Raw genomic sequence first — 25,421 nt, forward strand, 5'->3', positions numbered from 1 at the left:
CTCTTGAGAGTCCCTTGGACTGCAAGGAGATCCAATCAGTCCATCCTAAAGGAGATCAGTCCTGGGTGTTCATTGGAAGGACTGATGCTGAAGCTGAAACTCCAGTACTTTGGCCACCTCTTGCGAAGAGCTGGCTCATTGGAAAAGACCCTGATGCTGAGAAAGATTAAAGGTGGGAGAAGAAGGGGATGACAAAGGATGAGATGGCTGGATGGCATCACCAACTCGATGGGCATGAGTTTGAGTAAACTCCGGGATTTGGTGATGGACAGGGAGGCCTGGCGTGCTGCGATTCATGGAATCGCAAAGAGTCAGACACGACTGAGTGACTGAACTGAACTGAACTGATATAGCCTAAGGAACTATACTGAATATCTTGTAATAACCTATGATGGAAATAATCTGAAAAAACCAAAACTGAATCACTTTGCAATATACCTAAAACTAAGATACTATTGTAAATCAACCATACTTAAAAAAAAAAAAAAAGTGGCAAGACTGTGCCACTGTCAGCTTACTATTTAGGAGGTAGGGTGTGGCAGCTTAGATGGGTAGAGTTGAGGCCAGAAATCCAACTAGCCCATCATTTTAGTGATGAGACCCTAGGGTCCAGAGAAACCACTTGGTCTGTCCATGGTCTCACATCAAGTCACAAAATCTCTGTGGAGTCCCATTCCCTTGGCATAATGTTTTCAGGCAGTCATATTACCAAAGCCACTGTGTAGGAGCCACTTTGATAAACCATTTGATGCCAGGGATTTTTGGATATGGCCTGAAAAAAATAACATGAAGCTGTCCTGTTTTGTTTTGAATCAAGTGATCAGTTGCCTCATTCTTGAACTTTTACCCTGTCTTCAATTCTGAGAATTAGGATTTGATGAGATGGGAGTTGGGAATGAGGTGAGGATCAGTGCAGGAATCAAGGATTTGATCAGGCATCAGGAGTATCTTTCTGTTCATTGCTTCCTAATAAGCACAGCTCTTTTGATCTGGCCTTGTCAGAATAGCTGCTTTGAAACATCCAATTTAAAATGCCCGTTTGGACAAAGTGTAATGTTCTACTTCATTTAGGGCTCTTTGTATCAGCTCACGTTTCCTCTCTATGTAGTGTTAAAAGACCCACGACTTAGCAAGTTTTTATAACTGGATATAAATATTTGAGTCTGGGCTGCCACTCTAGAGTTTTATTCTCTTAATTCAGGGTGCTGTCACGTATTCTCTGGGGAATAACCTTAAAAGATGATCCAGATTTTCAAACCTCTTAAATATGCCGTATTTTGACTGGATATTCATTTGGGGGTGGTGTTTAAGACAGAATATTATAAAATGAAAAAGACAGCAATATTAAGACATAAACATTCTGTTAGAGTACACTCATCGTTGCAGGAAGCCAGTATAGGGTAGATTCAGCCTGCCTGGTTCTATCCAAGAAATTGCATTAATTTGGCATAGGAATTTTGGTCCAGCACGGTGGATATGTTAAGGATGCTATCGTGGCAGGGCTTAAAAGATATTTATGAAGTTATTTAGACATGAGTTATCTCAATAATTTCCTCTCTGTATAAATATTTTCTTATTTGGAAGTTCTTTCCCATTCCTGGGGACTGCCAGGAGGCAAATCTGCTTGGCAGGTGAAACCAAGCACTGTCCAGCTGCTAGGCAGAGCGTATCTGGTATATCCCGTGTCTGAGTCTGTTTTCAAAGGTTGGCTGGAAAGAATAACTGAGCAACAGCTTCAGAAGAGAGGACTGATGACTCCCAAAGAACTCTGGTGAGAGAGTTGTGAACTTTATTGACTTTCTTCCTCTCTTTTTGTCCTGTAAGCAAACCATACCCATTCTTTCAGGTTTATCTGAAGTTAAGCGGAAACAAAATATCGAATGAAAAACTGCGTCAGAGGAAAATGTGGGGCTGGGAGCACTAGAGTATGGCCTGCATGCTCATGGTGTAATTTTGCCCACCAGGGCAGAACTCTGCTTCCACTGCCTTTGAGAGGATGATTTTCTTTCTGCCAGTTCTTAGTAAGTACTCAGACTCTGAGGGAAATTCAGATTATCCGGGATTGACCACATAGCTCAGAGGCACTAATGACTAAAAAGTACTTCTTGCTCATTGTAAAGTATCCCAGTTCCAGAAAGAGAAATCTTTCAAGACTCCTAAGGTGAAATCCCTTTCAGGACTTAAAGGCCACAGACATCAGAGTTCTAAAGCAGCAGATACTGTTGTACTGCTTCAAAAATAGCTATTTAGGTAATTCAGCTAAAGTTACTCCTAAAGAAAACATCAGTAAGCACCTGGAATGAAATAGAGAAGGAATCTCAAAGAGAAATTAAATAATAAAAGCACAAGTTAATCTTCAGCTTTTTTCTTCTTAAATCATAATCAAGTGAATTTTCAAAGAGCTGATTAAATTCAGCATGATTTAGGTGGGAAGGAGAACTTAACGTATGGTGATTGCACTTGATCCTCAGCAAAGGCTGAAAATGAAAAGCAATAAGGGGGGGGAGGCTATGAATCAAATTTCCTTAAAAATCTTCCTTTATTAGTACTGGTCCATGTGTGATCACACACACACATGCACGCGTACATACCCCACAAGTAGTTGCAAATCCCTCAGTAGGAGTCTGTTTCTGAGCCAGCCTGAGATTTGTGAATCCAGCCTGACACAGGTCCAGGTCAGCAGCCCTGATATGAAATGTTCCGGTCACATGGGTCTCTGAGATTCAAGACAGTTCTGGGTCAGCTATTTTAGCCTTTGTCAAAACCAGTGGAACAGAATTGTATTTCTAAAAAAATGCCTGGATTTAACCCTGTCTCCAGTGCATCTTCTATACTGTAATAACTAGAGTCAGATAAGATTTTCTGAGGTTTGCTCTGGCTGGAGCTGCTGCTCTGGGATTCTGTGTATCCAGTAGTGTACAAGTCAGGTAGATCCTGTCTGCATGATGCTTACTATATCCATTCCCCCTGCCATCTCCCAAGCTCATCAGTTCTGAGCTGGGCGAGTGTTGAAACAGCTTGCTAGGTTCAGGCTTCTTCCTCTGAGCTGTCTTGTGCAGCTCCCAGATCAGTATTGTTAACACACTGTTTTTTGACAGTTCATTCTCCAGCTCAGTAACCTTTATTAGCTTCCCATAAATAAACTGCCTCCTTGGCCGAGCATTTAATACTGTCTTCCTCCAGCTAGCCTCTTCAGTGCTGTTTCAAAATCCCTCATCTTGAATCCATCTCCAAATATTTTCTTCTATTGGTGATGCACCTCAGTCGTTCCCTTGTTCAGATATTGTTTTTGAGCATCAGTGTGCTTTTTAGGTGCTGTAGATACTGCAGTGAACAGGGCTGACAGACCCACTGCTCTAATGGACCTTACACTGTAGTTCAGGGAGACAAATAATAAAAGATACATAATATTTCAAATGTGAGAAGCTATGACAAATATGAAAAGGGTAGTGAGTTATAGCACAGGCACCGTCCTTAGTTGGCTCTGCGATTTATCTAGCAGTAACCGTGAGCGACTGAACTGAACTGAACTGAATCATGAGCTGCCTTGATTTTCATGGTTTTTAATTTCCAGCATGTAGGTCTGAGTCTATGTGGGCTTCCTTAGTTTCACCAGGCAGGGCTGTTGCTTCTAGACCCTAAGGACCATGTCTTTGATCTCTCTGTTGCTCTCAAACCTTGTCGCGTCAGGGCTTTTATATGGGAGGCAGCGCATGTGGTGGTCAAGAGAGCACACATTCTAGGTCAGGTCACTTGTGCAAGTGTTGGCTTTACTGCTTGCAGCCTCTGGAGTGTGGTCTCTTTAGCCTCTCTGTTCCTCAGTTTAGCTGTCTCTAAAATGAAATTGATGACATTATCTTCCTCATAAAGCTGTCGTGAGCATTTAATGAAGTGCTCTGTACAGAGATTGGCATGGCATGCCTGGGTGTGCATGTATGCGCTTGAATATATATAATAGTACTCAGTTGTTTACCACTGTTTTTTTTTTGGCCAAGGTTAACTTTAAATCCATATAAATATTTATACTTCTAAACAGAGAAATAACCCTTAAAGAAATTAGAATACTATGTTTCCTTATGGTCTACTTAATTGCCAGCCAGATGGAGTAACATAAGCTGATGCGCTCTAGTTTTGAACAGTCATACATGGGTTCTGTTAACTGTTCCTCTTGTATTCAAGTTGATGGTACAAGAAGATTTTACATATAAATTAATTATTTATGTAGCTGAACACTGTGCTCTGAGTTTCAAACAAATGAGATGTGGAAATAAGTTAGAATTAATTAGGATCATACATATTTTCATGGACACTTTATTATATATAAATTTGTATCCAAATGTTATAGAGCAAACATACTAATAAATTTTCATAAACCATTGGCATGACTGCATAATAAAGTAGTCCTGGTTTAGTAAATATTAATATCTTTGTTACTTGTTGAAATTTACATGGGCTTTCATAAGAGGTTATGTTAATAGTATATTTCCTGTTTGTTTATTGTTCAAGCAAAAAGACCCAGGAAGTTACAGTTATGACATATTTATATTTTCATATGAATTTGAACTGTACTATTAAAAGAATTGTTTTACGCTGTAAATATGCAAGGTTTATATTTCCATAGTACTTAGTTACCTTGAAAAATGTTTTCTGTAGAAACGTCAAGGTTTCTAAATATTTCAACAAAATGTGGAAAAGGTAGCCCACCTTTGCTTCAGCAGTGTGATGGTGAATTTAGTATAAGGTGAGTTTTGATGCTACCGTTGTTCACATGGTGTTAGACACAGCCGAGGGTTCAGTGGAACATGGAGCAACGTTTAGCTTCTGAGGTGGTCACCCTCCTTGGGGATCAAGATGCATGAGAATTAAGAAACCTATCACAATCAAAGGTCCAACTCTAGAGGTACCGGCAGCATCATCCACTTTCAGCAGATCTGAGTGTTCAGATCTGGGTTTCCATCTAGGTTCTGCTATTGGCTTGTCATAGTCTTAGAAATCATTCTACCTCTGACCCTTAGAGAGTTCCTATTTTATTAACATTAGAATGTCACAGAACTCATAGATTTTACGAGAGCAAATGAAACTAAGCACTAAATTTAGTGCCTGTTTTAGGCACTTACTGCTTATTTGTTAGGGACTTCCCTGCCTCTCCAGCAGTTAAGTTTCTGCACTTCCAGTGTAGGGGGCACAGGTTCAGTCCCTGGTCAGGGAACTAAGATCCCACGGGCCTTGTGGCCAAAAAATAAATAAAACCTCTATGGCTTGTGGTCACAGTTACACAACTCTCTGTAAATATACCAAAAATCTTTAAATTGTCCAAGTAGAACAATTGTTATGTAAATTATAACTCAATAGAAATTACAAAAAATATTTATTTGCTAAATTAAAGGTTAAAAAATTACTGTTTCTGTTTGACTTTAGGGATTTAAAAAGGTATCCTTTATCCAAGTGAGTGGTTTTCATACCAGCCTTCCCGGGTAGTGCTAGAGGTAAAGAACCCTCCTGGCAATGGAAGAGGTTTAAGAGACGCAGGTTCAATCCCTGGGTCCAGGAAAATCCCCTGGAGTAGAAAATGGCAATCCACTCCAGTATTCATGCCTGGAGAATCCCATGGACAGAGGAGCCTGGTGGGTTACAGTCCATAGGGTCACAAAAGACTTGGACATGGCTGAAGCGACTTAGCATGCACATATATTGTAATCACTTGGGAAGTTTTTTAGAATGCTGGAGCCCCATCGCAGGCTGTTGGAGTCATATTTTATGAAACTGAGGTCTGGATATGGGTGTTTTTCAAAAGCTCTTCAGGTGTTTCTGACTTTCAGCCGGTGTTGAGAAACATGGATCTGAGCTATCTGAGAACCTCATTTGTGTAGCTCTCTTACCTTACTTGGGTGTATTCTGGGATACCCTTGAATGTATTCCCTCCTCCACAGCTAAGTGCCCTGGGCCTTGCTATGTGCTTTGTCACCTAAGTTGTCTCCCTTCTCTAGTCTCTACTCCAGCAGTATGTTTCTCTTTTAATCTGTGGAACTGCCAACACATTATCCTAGAAAGCAAATCCAAACATTACTACACTGCTCAAACAACTTGCCTAACTCTCTGACCTGTCAGATGGAGTTCTGACTTCTCTGTGGCCGTTGGCAGTCTGGATCTAACCCACCTAAGGATGCAAGGGAAATTGCACTGTAATTTGTCAAGTCTGATTCAGTTGAGTTCAGTCACTCAGTCAACTGTTTGACTCTTTGTGACCCCATGGACTGCAGCACGCAAGGCTTCCCTGTCCATCACCAACTCCCAGAGCTTACTCAAACTCATGTCCATTGATCAGTGATGCCATCCAACCATCTCATCCTCTGTCGTCCCCTTCATCAGGACAATGAATCCTGCCTTCAATCTTTCCCAGCATCAGGGTCTTTTCCATTGAGTCAGTTCTTCACATCACTTTGGTGGCCAAAGTATTGGAGCTTCTGCTTCAGCATCAGTCCTTCCAATTAATATTCAGTACTGATTTCCTTAGGATTGACTGTTTGATCTCCTTACTGTCCAAGGGACTCTCAAGAGTCTTCTCCAACACCACAGTTCATAAACATCAATTCTTTGGCACTCAGCTTTCTTTATGGTCCCACTCTCATATCCATACATGACTACTGTAAAATCATAGCTTGACTCTATGGAGGACCTTTGTTGGCAAAGGAATGTCTCTGCTTTTTAGTATGCTGTCTAGGTTGGTCAAAGTTTTTCTTCCAAGGAGCAAGCATCTTTTCATTTCATTGCTGCAGTTACCATCTGCAGTGATTTTGGAGCCCAAGAAAATAAAGTCTGTCACTGTTTCCCTTGTTTCCCTATCAATTTGCCATGAAGTGATGGGACTGGATGCCGTGATCTTAGTTTTTTGAATGGTGAGTTTTAAGTCAGCTTTTTCACTCTCCTCTTTCACTTTCATCAAGAGGCTCTTTAGTTCCTCTTTGCTTTCTGACATAAGGTTGGTGTCATCTCCATATGTGAGGTTATTGATATTTCTTCCTGCAATCTTGATTTTAGCTTGTGCTTCATCCAGTCTAGTATTTTGCATGATGTACTCTGCATATGTGTTAAATAAGCAGGGTGACAATATACAGCCTTGATGTACTCTTTTCCCAATTTGGAACCAGTCTGTTGTTCCATGTATGGTTTTATCTGTTACTTCTTGACCTGCATACAGATTTCTCAGGATGCAGGTAAGGTGGTCTGGTATTCCCATCTCTTTAAGAATTTTCTGCAGTTTTTTGTGATCCACATAGTCATAGGCTTTAGCCTAGTCAATGAAGCAGAAGTAGATGTTTTTCTGGAACTGTTGCTTTTTCGATGATCCAATGGATGTTGGCAATTTGATCTCTGGTTCCTCTGCCTTTTCTAAATCCAGCTTGAACATCTGGAAGTTCTTGGTTCATGTACTGTTGAAGCCTAGCTTGGAGAATGTTGAGCATTTGCTTGTATGGGAGAAGTTCCTGTTGGAGGCAGACATTTGGTGGCCGATTGTTACCACAGTGCGGACTGACTCACAAACTGGTAAATTTATGGATCTCTGGAACTCACTGTCTTCCCTGTTCATGAGAAAGAAAAATAAATGGAAAGAAGGGAAGATGTTAGACATTTTCTTAGTCCATCTGGGATGCTGTGACCATATGCCATAGACCTGTTTAAATTTCTGCTTTAAACAACAGAAATTTCTCATGGTTCTGGAGGCTGAGAAATTCAAGAGCAAGGTGCCAGCTGATTCAGTGTCTGGTGAGGCTTGTTTCCTGGTTCATAGACATCTTTTTGCCGTGTCCTCATGTGGAGGAAGAGGAGTGTGAGCTCTCTGGGGTATTTTTTATAAGGGCACCAATCCCATTAGCCTTCAGGACCCACTCACTTTCCAGAGGCCCCATTGCCCAGTACCATCACATTGGGGATTCGTTTTAAAAATATTAATTTGGGGGGGATGCAAACATTTAGGCTATCACACACACTGATAACATTAATGCTTTTGCATGAAAAATGCTAGAATGAAGTGTCTGCTCAAAATAATCTAAAAAAGAGTAGATATATGTATAGGTGTAACCGATTCACTTTATTGTACACCTGAAACTAACACAATGTTGTAAATCAACTATACTCCAATAAACATTAAAAGCAAACTTATTAGAAATTCAGATCTCAACTCCTATGTCTGTTCCTAAAAGAAGCCGCCCCTGGAGTCTGGCGCTGTGCACCATCCCTCCACAACTCTTATCAGCTGTGTGATGGTTTATCTGCATCTCTCTGATTGTTTGCTTCTCTGACTCCCAACCCTACTGTGAGCAAACTGTGGGCAGAGGACTTGCCCAGCTTTCAGTGAGTCTCATGGGGCGGAGTCTGGGGTAGGTGATGAATGTCCTGATGGGTGACTGTCAGATTGACAGGTGGACAGAATGATTAACCACTGGCACTTAGAGATGGCAGGAAAGTGTGAACTAGAGAAGGCTTTCGTGGAGGAGCAATTTCCTCCTCCCCCAGCGCTCCCCACTCCCTTTCCTGGTCTCTTTAGCACTCTCCTCCTCCTGTTAAAATGGGCCCTGGGCCTCCGGAAGTGTAGGCTCTGGCTGTGTTTTGAGCACGTCAAGCTGGGGAGTCCGAAGGGGCTGTATCACTCATAGTTACCAGCTGCATCTGTAAAGTGAAAGGTTTGGCCCGTCCTTTTCTTTGCTATGGATTTTACTCCTTCTCCTTTATATTGTGAGCACTCAGAAGGTTTTTGTCTGGACTTGTCTATAGCCATTGGGCTTTCCTGGTGGTTCAGACTATAAAGAATCTGCTTGCAATGCAGGAGACAAAGGAGACATGGGTTCAATCTCTGGGTCAGGAAGATCCTCTGGAGGAGGGAATGGCTGCCTACTCCAGTATTCTTGCCTGGAGAATTCCATGGACAGAGGAGCTTGGTGGACTATATAGTCCATGGAGTTGCAAAGAGTCACACATGATTGAGCAGCTAACACTTGTCTACAGCCATTAACCACATCTGACTCTTGGGCACTCAAATATGCCTTGGTTGAATTATATATGCCTAACTGTAAGATACATTCCAGATTTTGAAAATTTAGAATAAAAAAAAATACAAAAGTCTTTTTTTTTTTTGGCTTGATTACATATTGCTGTGTTCTTTTTAATTTTTTCTAATGCAGTTTCTTAGACTTTTAAAGTTATTTATGTGGCTCACATATTTCTGTTTATCACCTCTGGTTAGAAAAACTATTTATAACATAATAAAGAATGAGTTTACCTGCTTTTTAACAGTTCAAGTGCATATGAAAACAAGTACTCCTAAGCAGTATGAAATGACCAGTGTTACCAAACCAGCCAGAACAAAGCCACATTTAAGGACTGTTGTTTTGTTCACATAGCCCTGTAGGCAGAGGTGCAGTTTCTCTTAGGTGATTTGAAATATGAGGATAACTTTTGCAGACATTTCTGGAGCAGACCTGGGTCTGGGACTAAAGATGAGGCATCTCCAGGCTGGCAGAAAGGGATATGTTCTACTCCGCAGTCAGACCTGTCATCCTGGCGGCGTTGCCTGTTTGTTCCGTGCTCCAGGCCATCAGTTTCATCCTCTAAAGAAGGAATAGCCGTGTGGGCAGCATGCTGGAAGCAGGAAGCCAAAGAGCAGGGATCTCTGCGTGACTTTGAAAGTGAGCCGGGTTTGGAAAATATGTTAACTTTGACCCAGCTGAATGATTTGTGAGCAGTTTTGAAAATTCATTCTATTTCCAAATCCCTTAAGTAACATAGAACTCTCCCAGTCTATTTCTGATCACATAAACAACTTCTCCGGCCTGATATTAACACATAGGACACGTCTGTTTAAAGTGAGTTGTGTGAAAGCCACAGAGGGTTCTCAGTGAACTGGTAATGACACTGCTACAACCTCAACTGCTGAACTAGAGTCATAACTATAATTGTGCAGTGAGTAATCAGTGTTTACCTACAGGGTCCACAACTAAACTCTCTGTTGTGGTAGTGAACATGTTAAAAGTGTCACACAATCTTTGTAGATTGTATCTCTGTGTTAAGGCAAGAAATGATTTGCAAATACAATTATGTTTTCAAAACCAAAGTATTTTTTAGTTGCATACAAATATTTGAATTCTTTATTATTTGCATACCAAGTTCAATACATCCTAACAAACCACTGTAAATATAGGAGAAGCAGTATTTATGTTTGCGTCTAACTAGAGAGTTGTACTTCCAGACTCCTAACTCTGTACTGATGAATTTCAGGTTTCATCTGCTTTGGTATTTGGACCCAGGGGATGGTTAGAACAGTGTGTAAGAAAAGTTGTAAATTCTCTTTACTTGATGTGAGAAAGTTAGCATGGCTGGTACCAGTTTGCATTTCTTCTGCCAGCCCTTGAGTTTGAAAGTGTTCATTTTGAAACTATCTCTGTGAATTACAGTAAAGTGAATTTTATGACCTGCTAGAATTTATGTGTGTGGTTCTGGAATCTATCTAGAGCACAGCAGGCAAAGTGATTGGACAGGGCTGAACAGGAAGTATGAGGAGAATAGGCAGAATAAGGCTGAAAGGGAGCAGACCAGCTCAAGTGAAGTTTGCTGAGTGTGCAGCTAAATGAGTCAATCTCTGCATGAGGGCTCACATTCAAGAATTCTAAGGTGTGAATAGTGGTGATGGTGGTGCACTCAGATGGACAGTTCTGAAACTCATACAGCCTCTATGGTCGCCAAGCAGAAGATGAATTTGAAGGGAGTGAAGTTGAAGACATGGAGACAAACTGGAAGGCTTTTCCAATAATCAAGGCAAGAAATAGGGCCTGGACTAAGGCAGGAGCACTGGGAGAGACAAGGAGTTGGGCTGAGAGACATTTAAAAGGGTGAATTGCTAGGATAGGGTGTTTAGGAGAAGTGTCAGCCTGGAGAGTTTCCTGGTGTCTGGGTAGGTGCGGGAGAGGAGTGAGACTGTGGGCTCCTTGGGAATAGGGAGCAGAAACAGGCTTGGAGAGAAGACGCTCTGCTGGGTCTTCTGATACAGAGCATGGAGGCCGAGACTGCAGAGACAGCAAGATGACAGCGGTGTGGAAATGCCTCCCACGACAAGAGCTGGTCTGTTTGGTTTAGAAAAAAAATTGCGTGGTGACCTTGTCCCTTAGAACCTGAAAACTATTCCCTATCAACCAGATAAGGAAACTATGATTCAGGAAATGGCAGCTACTAAGATCTGCTCAGAGGGTAAGGGGCAAATGTTCTCATTGGAACAGGTGATGATGGAGGGGATGGGGTCAGAGGGTGGTGTTTCTCACCCACCATGCCTCACTTAACATGCAGACAGTCCAAGAAATTCTCTTTTGTCTTTCAAGTTTCAGCCTAGGGTCCCCTCTTTTAGGGTCACCTTTTGAGCCTCCTTGACTTTATCCTTCAGGTTGAAGGGGAGAGCTGACCTCTCTCTCCTCTGGGTTGTGGATGTACTTTGAAACACTAGGTCTTTGTTCTCACTAATCATCCTTGTGGTCTTTGCCAACAGCTGCTGGGTTTTCTGAGAGTAGGAATTATCTCCATCTTGTTATCCTCAGTATTCAGAATGGATTGGGTGTCTAGCTCATAGTGAGTATTCTATAGATGTTCATGGAGTAAATGCAGGAGATTCATAGACAGGAGGGTGAATTGGAAAAATCAGTAGCCTGGGTAGAGAATAAGGGACCTGGGTTCTGCTGCTATTGGTTCTTTGACCTTGGACAAGCTAGTTAATTTTTCTACACTTTGGTTTTCTTATAGGCAAAGAAGGAATTTGAGTGAAAATCTAGGAAATTCTTGAATGGTCTTCAAGACCTGGATTTCAGAATTTGGTAGACATATATTTAATGTGTATGTGTAAATTTGTATTTAGGGTCCCCCCACCCCTCCAACCCCAGGAAAGAACCAAGAACTTTCATCAACTCTCCAAGCAGTTTGTGACTTAAAAGTATTTAAGGATCACTTGAATAAACTGTGATGATGGCTCTAGAATTTCTCTGTACGATGGAGTTGGGAGGATTGCCATATGGTTGGGGGTGGCAATCCAGCCAAAGGACTTGTCCTGAAATTGTGATTAAATGACAGATGCACTCTAGTTACATGGATTTTTTTTTTAAATTATTTTTAATTGAAGGATAATTGCTTTACAATGTTGTGTTGGTTTTTGCCATACATCAACATGAATCAGCCATGTATATATGAACCGTATATATACAAACCTCCCTGCCGCCCCATCCCACGCTTCCAGGTTGTCACAGAGCCCCAGTTTGAATTCTCGTGAGTCATACAGCGAGTTCCCACTGGCTATCCTTCTTACGTATGGTGGTGTATATGTTTCCATGCTGCTCTCTCCATCCATTCCACTCCATTCGTCCCCCCAGCTCCTCCCCGGAACCCCCACCCCTCCGCATCCACAAGTCTGTTCTCTATGTCTGCATCTCTCTCCATTGCTGCCCTGCAAATAGGTTCATCCGTACCATCTTTCTAGGCTCTCTATATATGCATTAATAGACAATATTTGTTTTTCACTTTCTGAATTACTTCACTCTGTATAATAGGCTCTAGGTTCATCCACCTCATTAGAACTGACTCAAATGCATTCATTTTTATGGCTAAGTAACATTCCGTTGTATATATGTACCACAGCTTCTTTATCCATTCATCTGTGGATGGACATCTAGGTTGCTTTCATGTCCTAGCTATTGTAAATAATGCTGCAATTAACCTTGGGGTGCTTGTGTTTTTTTTCAATTACAGTTTCCTCTGGGTATGTGCCCAGTTGTGGGATTGCTGGGTCATATGGTAGTTTTATTCCTTTTTTTTTTTTTTAAAGGAATCTCCATACTGTTTTCTGTAGTGGCTCTATCAGTTTACATTCCCACCAACAGTGAAAGAGGGTTCCGCTTTCTCCATGCCCTCTTCAGAACATATTCCCTTTTCTCTACACCCTCTCCAGATTTTTCTTTGATAGCCATTCTGACCAGTGTCAGGTGATAGCTCATTGTAGTTTTGATTTGCATTTCTCTAATAATGAGCGGTATTGAGCATCTTTTCATGTGTTCGATAGTCATGTCTTCTTTGGAGAAATGTTGTTTAGGTCTTCTGCCCACTTTTTGATTGGGTTGTTTTTCTGGCATCAAGTTGCAAGAGCTGCTTATATATTTTGGAAAGTAATCCTTTGTCAGTTGTTTAATTTGCTAATATTTTCTCCCATTCTGAGGGTTATTCTTTACCTTGTTTATAGTTTCCTTTGCTGTGCAAAAGCTTTTAACTTTAATTAGGTCCCACTTGTTTGTTTATTTTTATTGTCATTACCCTGGGAGGTGGGTCATAGAGGATCTTGCTGTCATCTTTGTGTCACAGAGTGTTCAGCCTGTGTTTTTCTCTAAGAGTTTTATAGGTATTTATATTTATTTGAGGCAGTGAGCCTCTCCCTCCATACTGTCAATTCTTAGAGCTGTTTTAATTCCATATGAGCTGTTTTAATTCTATATGAGCTGTTTTAATTCCATATGAGCTGTATGTGATTCTGGTCCTTGTTAGTGTTTCATGAACAGACTGGGCGGGAACATTTGTTTGTTTGCTTTTTACTAAAATTCACTGTAGCAAGGTCAAATGCAGTTGTTTTCAGGCGCTTAGAAATACTTCCGTATGACGGGAGTTGGTATTTTTATTTGATTATTTTGATTAAACATTAATTACACAGAAGCAGAAAATGTACACTAAATAAAAGAAAAACATTTACATCCACAGCCCTCATTTTTAAAGAGGAAAGTGTTATAATTAGACCAGTTTAGCAACTGTTGGCAGCTATTAACAAACATTGGCTATCATGTACTGGAATGTACAGCATAATTTATTAAATATATTCCCAGCCTTTGGAAAGTTTTCTTTTGTATCATATAATAACTTGAGGAAGATATCACATTTAATTTTCAAAAGTGCTTTGCAAAGATCAAATCTTACTTCACCAATGATGATGGTGGCAACAATGGCATTAGGAAATAGCAGTAAAAGTATGGGATGGTCCTAAGTGGATGCTCAGCTAGTGAGAGGTGGAGCTGGGATTTAGAATCCAGAAAATGAGTCTTAGGCTTGCATTGTAGCCAGTCTAGTATATTGCTTTTCTAAAGAGAAGTTCCTTTTCTCTATAGCACTTTTGAGACCTGAGAATAACGTATATAGAATAATTCTTGCATTTATGATTAGTATTAAGACCTGCACAAGATAATTTGGACCCACTTGAACCCGTATAGATACTCTACTCTTTCGAAAAAATGCAGGTGTAGTTCCCATAGTTCGTAATTTTCTTGATACAGAAATAATATTTTGTTCATTTTATCTGGTTGTACTGCTTTGCTTTCCCCACAGAAAAAGTGCTCAGTAATTATGGTATTCAAAGCAACAACTAGGTATTTTAGGAAAGAAAGATGTAAACATGTTGCTGGAAATGGCCCTAAGCCACACTCTATCCTAATGGGGTAATTTACTGTATGAGATTAGAAATGCAAAGAAAATTAAGGTAATGAGTTCTGTTGATTTCTTAGGAGAAGGTGAGATATTTTGTTATTCTGAAACTCAGCGTCTGCTTGGGTTTAGAGTAAGGCTTCATGGTCAGAGAATAGTGTGCTTGGGTAAAACCAGATCTCCGGGCTGCTTCTGGTTGCCCTGAGCTAGTCTACAGGCCTGTCTTTCTGTTTGAATTACCCAGCTAAGCACGACCAGGCCCACACTCCCAATTGTGTCCTCTGGGGCCTGGGTCTTTCCTCCTTGACCCCACAGGGCACTTGCTCTGAGCCTGTAGGAACCATGGTGCAGCGTCCCTATCTGTGGCTTCGACTGCAAGGCTGCAGAACCTTCTGGGACTGCCAAGCTTGTCTGCTACATGGGGTTCAAGCCTGCAGCCACCTGACTGCCCTTTCAGAACCTCCCTACCTGGAAGGAACACTTCTCCAGGAATTCCCGTTGCATCCAGCTCCCTGTTCAGGAATCTTCAGAGCCTTCTCATTGCTCTGGGAGAGAGTTAAGAGAGCAAGGTTCAGGGTAGATAACTGAAGGAGGTAAATCCATAATTAATTTGCATTTCTTGGCAGACCCGTGTGCTGGTCCCCGTGGCTCCTCTTGTTCTTCTATGTCCATGGCTTCCTTAACTCAGGACTTTGAGAGGACTTTGAAAGGAGCTATGACAAACTGGTTCTGCACGTTGACTTGTTTTCCTCACAAATTACAATATCAACAGTGCTAAATGTGCTAGATTAGCAGAGGGTGAGAATTAGCCAGAAGGTCTCATGAAGAGGAGTTAAAATGTGTAGCCTTATTAGTGTACAGTGTTGCCATTCTGTTTTTATAGACTTTTTATTTCACAGCTTTTAAACTGACTAATGGGGATGGATGGAAAAAATAAAGAGCTCAAGCTAGATAAAAATTATCATTAGGGGGAAATTTTGATGGGGGAGTGCCACTGTATATGTTGTCTCTAGGTTTGAGAAGATAAGCAACTCTTTCTCATACTTAATATTTAATTTTCATAATGGACCTCTTCTTCAATTATTCATTCATTCCTCACTTGTGGCAGGCTAATCTCTTTACATATCTTTACACATATTACCCCTAATCCTCACAACAGTTTTGCAAGGTAAGTATTAGTCATTCGTTTCAACAACAAATATTTTTGTGTTAAGTGGTTGTAGGAACCTGGCTGTGACCTCAGTGATGGGAATAGAACAGTGAAGAAGCAACTTCCTTGCCCTTAAGTATTCTCCATTGTTGGATGGGAAAGACCGACAAATGAACAGGTCATTTGAATGCCTTGTTATGTTCTTTTTAAAAAATATTTATTTGGGTCTTAGTTATAGTGTGTGGGCTCAATAGTTGTGGTGCTTGGGCTTAGTAGATGTGGTGCTCAGGGTCAGTAGTTGTGGTACTCAGGCTCAGTAGTTGTGGTGCTAAGGCTTAGTTGCTCCACAGCATGTGGGATGTCCTGAAACAGGGATCTGACCTGCATCCCCTGCATTGCAGGCAGGTTCTTAACCACTGGATCACCAGGGAAGTCCCTACCTTGTTATATTCTTACACACTCTTCAGGTGTGATGTGAGTTTGTGCAAATTTTTTGAAGAGTGATGGTTATACCTTAGTCTGTCCCATCTTGGAATCCTTCCTTTAGAAATACCTGCACACAATTGACAAGGTATTTGGCAAGAATGCTAATTGTAGCATTGATGTAGCAAAATGCTGAAAAAACTCACCAGCAAGGGAATGGTTAAGACATTATGTTACATCACATTGGAATGTGGTACAGCATTAAAATGAATAAAGAAGATCTGTATGTGTTGACACCACTATCTGTGATATTTTGTTAAATGACAAAAGCATGTTTGTAGAAACATCTGTATAATAGAAACACATTAGCTAAAATAATAGTCAAAAAAAAAATTCTTCAGGAGTCACACCAGATTCTTACCTCGGGTTTCCTTTAGGCAGAAAATGAGAGACCTGTGTGTGTGTGTGTGTGTATGGGTGAGGGGTGCAACTTTTATGTATTTCTGTATTATTTCATCTGATAAGATAAATATGAGTCCTTCTGAAATATTTTAAATACTAGATAAATTTTTAAACAAAATGAGAGGTGCTAGGGCAGAGTGATGTCCAGGGTCCTGTGTGGACACAAAGAACCCAGTCTGGAGCAGGGAGATGGTCAGAGAAGGCTCTGGGTGGGAATCAGCCAGGCCGAGTTCAGGATGAACGTAGTCAGGTGTTTGGAGGGAACAGAGAGCAAGAACTTCCTGCTCTGGAGTATCCTGGAGCTTTCGGGTGGGCAGTGGTGGAGCTGGCCCCTCCACACTGTAGCAGCCAGTCCAGATGGTCCTGGCTGCTTCCTCCTCCTTCAGCTGCCCCAGAGCATCAGCCTCTGTTCCTCACCATTTCCACCTCTTCTCTAGCTGCCCTACTGCTGTCTTAGCTGAGACCTCTCATCTCTCCCTGGATGATTGAGAGCCCTCCCCTTGGTGGATCTCCTGGCCCCTGTCTCTATCCAGTGTCCTCCTACTCCAGTCTGTCCTTCCCATTGCTGAATGACCTTCCAAAAATGCAGTTTGGACCCTGCTCTCCTCCTCAAACTTGTCCAATGATCCTTCATGGATTTTGGAATCTAGCTCACCCTTTTAAAGCATACACACAGAAGCCCTGCCCACCTCTCCCACCTTCCTCACATGTCACTCTTATTCCTATTATCTCGAATTTTTTTCTTTTCTTTATAAATGCTCTTCTTCTTATCAAACAAAGGATGGATTTAGGTAGGGAAAGAAAATCCAGAATGTGGATTTAATAGTTGGTTGTCAGCCTATTAACCTGCAAATATTCTAACTTGTTACACCTCCTTTCTGAGAATTAATGTCCATATGTCACACTATTTGAAGTAACAGTTTAGAAATTAAGACATTTCAAGGGCAGTCTTCTTACTGTCCTAGGGGATATTTTCTTTTGTAAGTATACTTGAATGGATGTTTCTAACAGCAGGTCATTCTCCACATGGACGGCTTGAGGATCTGGCATTAATTTGTGTATTTGTCTACTCCAAATCCAGATACACCCCACCTTTATATAATACACACTGTTCTAAAAACACTACATTGACCAATCATTATTTGCTTTGCCTAAACTTAGAGTTGGTGGATTGACCTGATGTATAAGGATAGACACAAAACTGCGTGATAGTCCTCCGAGAGTCTCTTTAAGACATGATACATATTATCCTTCTGTCTCATCCACTGACATTATATATTTGTTATTTTTCTATCCTTGAATAGCAATAAGTAGTCCTTCTAAGTAAATAACAGGAATTGGTTTCAGCTTGTTAATTTTCAGAAATGTTTATACTTAACATTCAATGCCTCAGTGAAATGATAGACTATCGTTTGGCTCCCTCTGGTGGACAATTGTATGAAAAAAATCAAACTACATATAGTCTTGTGTGATGGGAACAGGCTGTAAATTTGGTGTTTTACCATTTGCGTTAAAATAAATAACAGAAGTAGTAAAACACATAGCTATACCAATGCTGTTGCTATTTCTCTTGTTATTGAGTAGTGATACTGCTGTTAAAAAAACAAATTTGAAGCTGACTTCACCCCATAACTTTAGAACAATACCACATCATAAGGCTCATGCTAAAATTCACCAATGTAGTTAATTCATGAGTCTCAATATTACTTCACAGATTATCCTGGAATTCTCCAACAGCTAGCCTTTTCCCTAAATAATACATATTTTTGGAAATTTAGCAAATGACTTTTTATCATGAAATCAGTTTTTTGTGATAAATTTATTATTTGTTTATGGTCTTCCGAACTTATAGGCTCACTGAAGATGCTTTATCTTTATCCTGGAATATTTATTAATGATATCAAGTGTTACCTAGGTGTTTTATTTTTATATTTGTTTCAGCAGTTAAACCAGGAAGAAATTGCATAAAAGGTTTTGATTAAATTTCATTTGTATATAATAAGTTTATTTTGTGTATTATTAACAGTTCACATTTATTGTGTCAGGCATTTGATAGGCATTGTCTCATTTAATTTTCAGTAATTCTGTGAGACAGGTTGTTATTATCCATACGATAAAGGTGGGGGCCTAAACCCTCCACGTGTTCTCAGCTCACAGTTTGTAACCACGGCAACATTCTGCCTCCTGAAGTAGGTGATACAGAAGTGGATATGTGGCTAATGCCCTTATGAATAGCCTGGTACTGGAAACTTTACGTTTCCATGTTTTAACTGAGGAATTCAAAGATTACCTCAACCTAGAGATAACATTTTTACCTTTTCTCCTTTTTTCCCCCCTCATTGTGAACAGACTGTATAGTAGAACCTGTTCACATTTTGTTTAGAGAGTTAAGACAATTTATTATCTTTCCATTTATGTTTAAATTTAAACATAAATTTAAAACAATTTATGTTTTCTCTGGTTTCATGAGAAAAATACATTTTAGCTCACTGACTTCCTTACTAAGTTTTTGAAAGAGATGCTATTTGGTACAAACGTGGGAAGGAAGGTACACTTTCTAGGTGCTAATGCTAAAGCGCTGTCAGAGCACATGGAGGGTGAAGTACTGAAGATCTTTATAAAGAATTTTTGAAACAGATACAGATAATTAAGGTAATGTAGGAAAATCTTTTTCTAGAATCAGAATAAGATAATTTTCTTAAAGTTGGCGTTTGTAAAAATAGCCACCCTATAAATACTTTACATGCGTTATCTTTTTAATTCTTATAATAAGGTAAGGATTATTAATAATCTAAATTATTATAAGCAGTATCCACATGAGAAAACGGAAACCCAAAGTATTTAAGTAGTTTGTCTAAGGATACATGGCCCATAGATGGTGAAGTCAGGATTAGCACTCACATGGGCTGGCTGGAGAGTCTTCCCCGTGAACTAGCGTGCTACCGGCAGTGCTGGCCAGTGAACTTCTGTCTCAGTGGAAGCGCTTCACGTCTGTGTCCTCCAGTGCAGTAGCCACTCGGCGCATGGGCTGCGGAGCACTTTCAATGAAGCTAGTCCAACTAAGGAACTTGATTTTTTGTTTTAAAAATGTGAATTCATTTAAATTTAAACAGCCTCTCTGTGTCTAGTGGCTACTGTTTTGGACAGTGCAAGAGGACGCAGGGTCTTTCAGATCATGTAGAAGTGGGAATATGAGACCTTTAGGACTCCCTTGCCCAACTCCTTGTTTTTGCTGGTTAAGAAACGGCAAACCAGATGGCTAGTCATTTGCTTAGCATCATGAAGTTAAGGCAAGGGACAAAATTACAACCCAAATGTTTATACCTCTCAGTTATAGCTCTTCCCATTCTGCCCTTTTGTGGTATCTATAAATTTACATTTTTGCTGCTATTGTTAATATTAGCTAGTAAAACTAGTTTTTGAAACTAATTTTTTTAATGAAATGCTTGTCTAATAAACCCCGTCCTCTTTTCTTAGGTAATAGAAACGTTATCGCGACTTTCTCGCACACCTATCGCGTTGGCCACAGGGATCAGGTAAGCTGGTTTCTCTATGGTTCGTGTGTCCTGTTCAGTGAACTGATTGTTTATCAAATAGTTACTGTTTGTAAAGCACTTTGCACACAGGGACTGCATCTCATTCACTCAGAATGCCTAGTACATAAGTACTCAATAGACATTTGAAATTTGTTGAGCAAGTAAGAACTTATTTATAGAGTTGAATAAAACACCTTGGGTAAACATTGTTCTCAATTTACTGGTGACAATCACTGATATGTTTATTTTGTTTTTAACTTCTTCTAACATTTTTGTACAGGTGATTCATTAAGACAATGCTTAATTAAATAAATATTTTAAAAAATGTTGTAGTACATTTATATCCTATAAGCCATAACAAGAAGCCACAACTTTCAGGCATTTTAAGAATTAATCAGACAACCAAAATGATATATGTACAAGGAGATTTACTGAAGGTTTGGTACCAAATGAAATCTTGGAATTATAGTTGACCCTTGAATAGTGTGGGCATTAGGGGCACCCACTGCCCACACATTTGAAAATTTGAGCATAACTTACAGTTGATACTTTGCATCCGCTGTTCCTCTGCGTCAGCGGTTTCAACCAACCATGGATTGTGTAGTATGTACTACTGAAAAAAGTCAGTTTATAAGTGGACCTGTGGAGGTCAGACCATCTTGTTCAATGGTCAACTGTAAATTGGTTAAATTCTACTTTTTCCAGGCAGTGAAGCATTATGCAGTCAGTAAGTATGGAAATGGAGATACATATGTTGTGTTGGACCTTTTCTGTTTAAAATACGGCATATCCAACTGAGTTCAGTTAGAAAGTTGTATTGTTAATGATGTTAGAAATACAGAAAAGCAGTTTCAGCAGTCACACAACCAGCCACATGGAAATGGAATGGATCTCATTTCTCATGTGATTTCCTCAGGGGTCTATAACTGTCTCTAGCTGTTATGGGGCTCTGTGAACCTCTGTCTCGTCTTCTGTTGCTTCCAATTTTCTGTTCACATTCAGATTCCAAATGAGAGGATGTAAGCATGTCTACAGCTTTAATCAGCTGTGGCTGGGCAGCCCAGTCCTTGGGTACAAAGCATAGTGACCTTGGGGAGGATGCCCCGCAGACCCTTTCTCAGAAACGGACCAGGAATTTGGCAGCTTTCTACAGAGGGAGTCTATAGGTTGGATAAATGTTGCATACCCTGTCATCACCTCTTCAGTTTATGATTCTCTTTCCGTGTCAGCTTATATTTTGTTATAAGCTAGCAGAACATTTTGAAATAGCATGTTTTTATTTTTATGTGTTTATATATGGTTAATTCTGAAAGGATACATAGGAGTTTTTTTTTCCTTTTAAATTACTCTTATTTATAATTTCAGTTTTTACTACGATGAACTTGTATATAAGAATATAATAAAATGTGTCAAGATACTTATTTTAAAAAAGGATTTTGAAACTGGCATTTCTCATACTTTTTAATTTATTTGAAAAATGTATGTTCCTTAAATGTCATAAGTATTAAGTTAATCTGTAAACCAATGTGAAATATTTTCCCTATGCTAAATATAATTATTTAGTGCTTATTTGTTATTTTGATGGGTCCTCTTGTTTTTATGAAACATATGACATGCTGGCTGTATGTAAAGAAAGGGTAAAACTTTTGACACCATAGTATAATCACTGTGATTTTGTCAGATGTAAATTTAGGGCATTATGTTGTTGTTATGAACAAAGGTCAAAGCGTGAGGCAAACGGGAGTCAATGGCTAGGAACAGGGCATAAATTAAAGTGATTTTCTTTGACCAGGGGACAAAGAAAACACCATATTCTCCATGAGGCCTGTTTGACTCATTTGTCCAATAGATGAAAATTTAAAAATATGACATATAGTTTATGGTCTGAGTAGAAAATTATATCAGAGTCAATGATCATATATAGAGGACATGACAGTTTTTACTTCTAATTTTTTTATTGATACTAGTAAACCGAGTCATGCTTGGAGGATTGTTACCAAATTATTTGTCAGATCAGATTCTCTAAGTGCAAAGAGACAATGTGGAAGATAAGGGCCCACTCTGAACCGGGAAGCTGCAGTGAGCGGTGAGGTGAGCCTGCAAATGTGTGGCTGGTGGGAACTGGTGAGCACCTTAGCACATCTACATCCACTCACATGACTGTAGTGACCAGCAGTGATTGCTGCAGGGGTTTTGGGGTAGCAGGTGCCACAGCCTTCCTGGGGGACCCTGACACAGCCACAGAGTCCCACACTTTGGGAGAAACCCCAGATGTCATGTGAAGCATGGTGACTGACCTGACCACTTTGGCTGCGGCTGAACTTTTGTGTTTAGTGAGTGGCAAATGTCCAGCCTCGTTGTTGCTCATTCACTGTTTTTTCCGCTCCCTCCTAGGCCCTTCCCGACAGAAGAAAGCGTTAATGATGATGACATCTACAAAGGCCTGCCTGATTTAATCGAGTATGTTGAGCGTTTTCAGCAAAATTTCAGCAAAATTAACACCACTGCCGATTTTTGCATCCTTTGTGAATTTTAACCATAGGTGTTAAAATAGCTATCTAAAGGGGAATTGTGGCTTAGTGATTAAGATATGTAAGAATTAACCTCAAACTCCTGATGGAAATGTTCACAAGAAAATGTACTTCAAGTGACTTTTAATTCCTGTTGTGTATCTTGCATTGTGTTAGTCTCTATGGAGAGTAAAGAAACAGACGGCAATGAAGTTAACATTTGGAAGTTTCTCAAAGGCATTGTAGAGGCATTGTAGATGAACCTGGAATCAGAAAAGTAAGAAACAACCAGAGAGAGAAGTAGAATCTACCATTAGACTTGGAGGACAGATAATGCTTGCTGTGCAAGTTCAAGGGTAGACAAGATTATTGTGGGTGGGGGTTATTCAGGGGTGTTTCATCAGATGGTGTTGATTCTGAACAGAGAATCTTTTGGGGCCATATTGTTAAATAGCCAGGAGAGGCTAAAGGTCTTTGCAGCTGATTATCTCCTGCTGATTGAGTGACTTGTGCAGATTACAAATAAATATGAAATGTGATCCTCACCCCTCAGGGAACTGATGCCAAAGATCAGGTGTGTTTGCAGAGAATTGTAATAAGACATAGATTCTGCTCCAGGAGAGATTCAGGTCCTAAGGAAATTCATCCACTTATCCATCCTGACAACCCCAGCATAGGGAGCTTGTTCCTACCCTAGGACTTCTACACTTGCTGTGCGTTCCGCTCTTGTGGCTGACCCCTCACCATTCAAGTTTTCACTCAGATGGCCCTCCCAGTGAAGCCTTCCTGACTGCCTGACCTGAAATGGTCACCCCGCTTCCCTTGCCCTGTCTTTTGATGGTACTCGCCTCTGCCTGAGGTAGTCTCGGTTTGCTTCATGTACTGTCCATCCTCATTAGAAGACCGACTTCACGAGATCAGGGACTTTAGTTTGTTCTTGGCTATTTTCCTAGCACTTCAAACGGTGTCTAGTATCTAGTAGGCCCTCCATAAATATCTGTGTTCTGAATAAATAGGCCAAAGCTGCATTGAGCATCTACCTCTTCCAGGAGCGATATTTCAGGCTTGAGCTGTCCATTAGGAGACATCTATCAGTTCCTAGGATCCTGTGCTAACCATGTTTCCACACACTCTCTCATGTAACACCACATTATGAAGTTGTTACTAGTATCACCACAGTTTACAAATGAGAAAACTGAGCCTTGAAAAGCTCAGTAACTTGCTAAAGATCGTATTGCTAGTAAATAGTAGTCTTTGGGTTTGAACCCATGCAGTTCTTATTCTAGCTCACTGCGTTGACTCCCACAAGCACCCTGCCTTGCTCCTCCAAGAACTTTCAGCCGGAGAGCTCTGTGATAGGAGCCATAGGGCCGGCCAGCAGCCCTCCTGGAGTAGGCTGCATATGGATGGGCCACAAAGTCTAATATTTCAAATGTCCATCAAGAATGGTTTCTTATTGGGACTTCCCTGGCAGTCCAGTGGTTAAGATTCTGTGCTACCATTTCAGGGGGCCTGGGTTTGATCCCTGGTCAGGAAACTAGATCCCTCATGTTATGCTGCAACTTAGACCTGGAACAGCCAAAAAAAAAAAAAAAAAAAAAGAAGGATTTCTTAATTCTATTTAAAATCTCCTAGAATTTACTAATCTTCAGTAAAGTCATTACTGAGCATCTCATTGAATTGGCTATAGTCTTCATCAAGTGACTATAAGATTACTGGTAATATAATTAAATTCTTTGTAGTCTTAAAAAATATTATTATTTCCAGTGCTATGATGACATTTTTTAACCTCCACCATTTGTCACTTATACTTACTCGTTCCTATAGTCTTGCTCATCTTGTTCTGTTGATGTCAGAATTTGTCTGTGAGGATGCAAGTTTGGAGAAAATCCGGGTCCCCAGCCTGGCTGCCCTGGGAGATGCAGTCAGTTTCACCTCTCCACCTGGAGTTGGAGGTCCAGATGTCTTGTGTTTCCTGCAGATGCTTGCATTTGAAGTCAGTTTCACCTCTCCACCTGGAGTTGGAGGTCCAAATGCTTGTGTTTTCTGCAGATGCCGTAAGGTCTTGATCTTCAGTCTTGGCTTTGTGATGAGCTCTGTGGCTTCACATACTTCACTGTCACCTTTGGGGGTGAATTGTCTGAAGGGAGGCCCCCGGAAGAAACAGTGGTCTACTCTGCTCTGCACTGCAGGGGGAAACATTCTCTCCTGATGTGGAGAGAAGCTAATGCAGGATGGCGCGGAGAGCATGTGAGATGGCTAAACTGTACAGTGTCCTTTCTCCTCCAGCCTTCGTGACCAGAGTGTCAGATGTAACCATATATTGATGGCCTGGACACAGGAAAGCTAATATGGATGGCTGTTGATCTATTGACCATTTGAAAAATCACAGCTCCTTCCTTCCTCTCCCCTCTTCATTTTATACAAATCAGAAACTATTGACCAAACTGTTAGCAAGAAACAGTTTTACTCTGGGATTGAATAATAAAACCCAAACTGTTCTAGTCCAGTTGCAACGTGTGTGGATACATGTGTGTCCCTCCTGCAGTTCTTAGAGAAAAATCTGTGTGTATTTATACATATATGCCTCTGCTCTTGTGGGAAATAGTCAATAGCAAGAATTAAGCAAGATGATGTCATTTTTGTTTGTTTGCTTTTTGTTTTGTTGTTGTTGTTTGGTGGAGGGCGAGTTGGGGCGTCTGAGGTAGGAAATGGATTTCACAGCCTGTCTTCCTTCTGAACAGGATCCCCTTTGATATAGAACCTACTCCTTTATCTTTTTTTTTTAAATCTCAGTTCCTTCATGACCTCATCAAACCTTCTTATCCTTTGATGGGTTATGGAAAGTACTCA

General features: G+C 40.4%; 1 protein-coding gene across 3 annotated transcripts in view; it reads left to right on the forward strand.

Annotated features, from left to right (window-relative positions):
- VAV3 (vav guanine nucleotide exchange factor 3) overlaps positions 1–25,421 on the forward strand; it is a 439,383-nt gene that overhangs the window by 173,274 nt on the left and 240,688 nt on the right. For all 3 annotated transcript variants that reach the window (XM_070467721.1, XM_070467720.1, XM_020869586.2), the window contains exons 3-4: positions 20,000–20,058; positions 22,453–22,518. In XM_070467721.1, the coding sequence (XP_070323822.1) occupies positions 20,000–20,058; positions 22,453–22,518 (125 nt within the window). The remainder of the gene's footprint in view (positions 1–19,999; positions 20,059–22,452; positions 22,519–25,421) is intronic.

This window comes from Odocoileus virginianus, chromosome 5 (assembly GCF_023699985.2).
Source record: "Odocoileus virginianus isolate 20LAN1187 ecotype Illinois chromosome 5, Ovbor_1.2, whole genome shotgun sequence".
Lineage (NCBI taxonomy): Eukaryota > Metazoa > Chordata > Mammalia > Artiodactyla > Cervidae > Odocoileus > Odocoileus virginianus.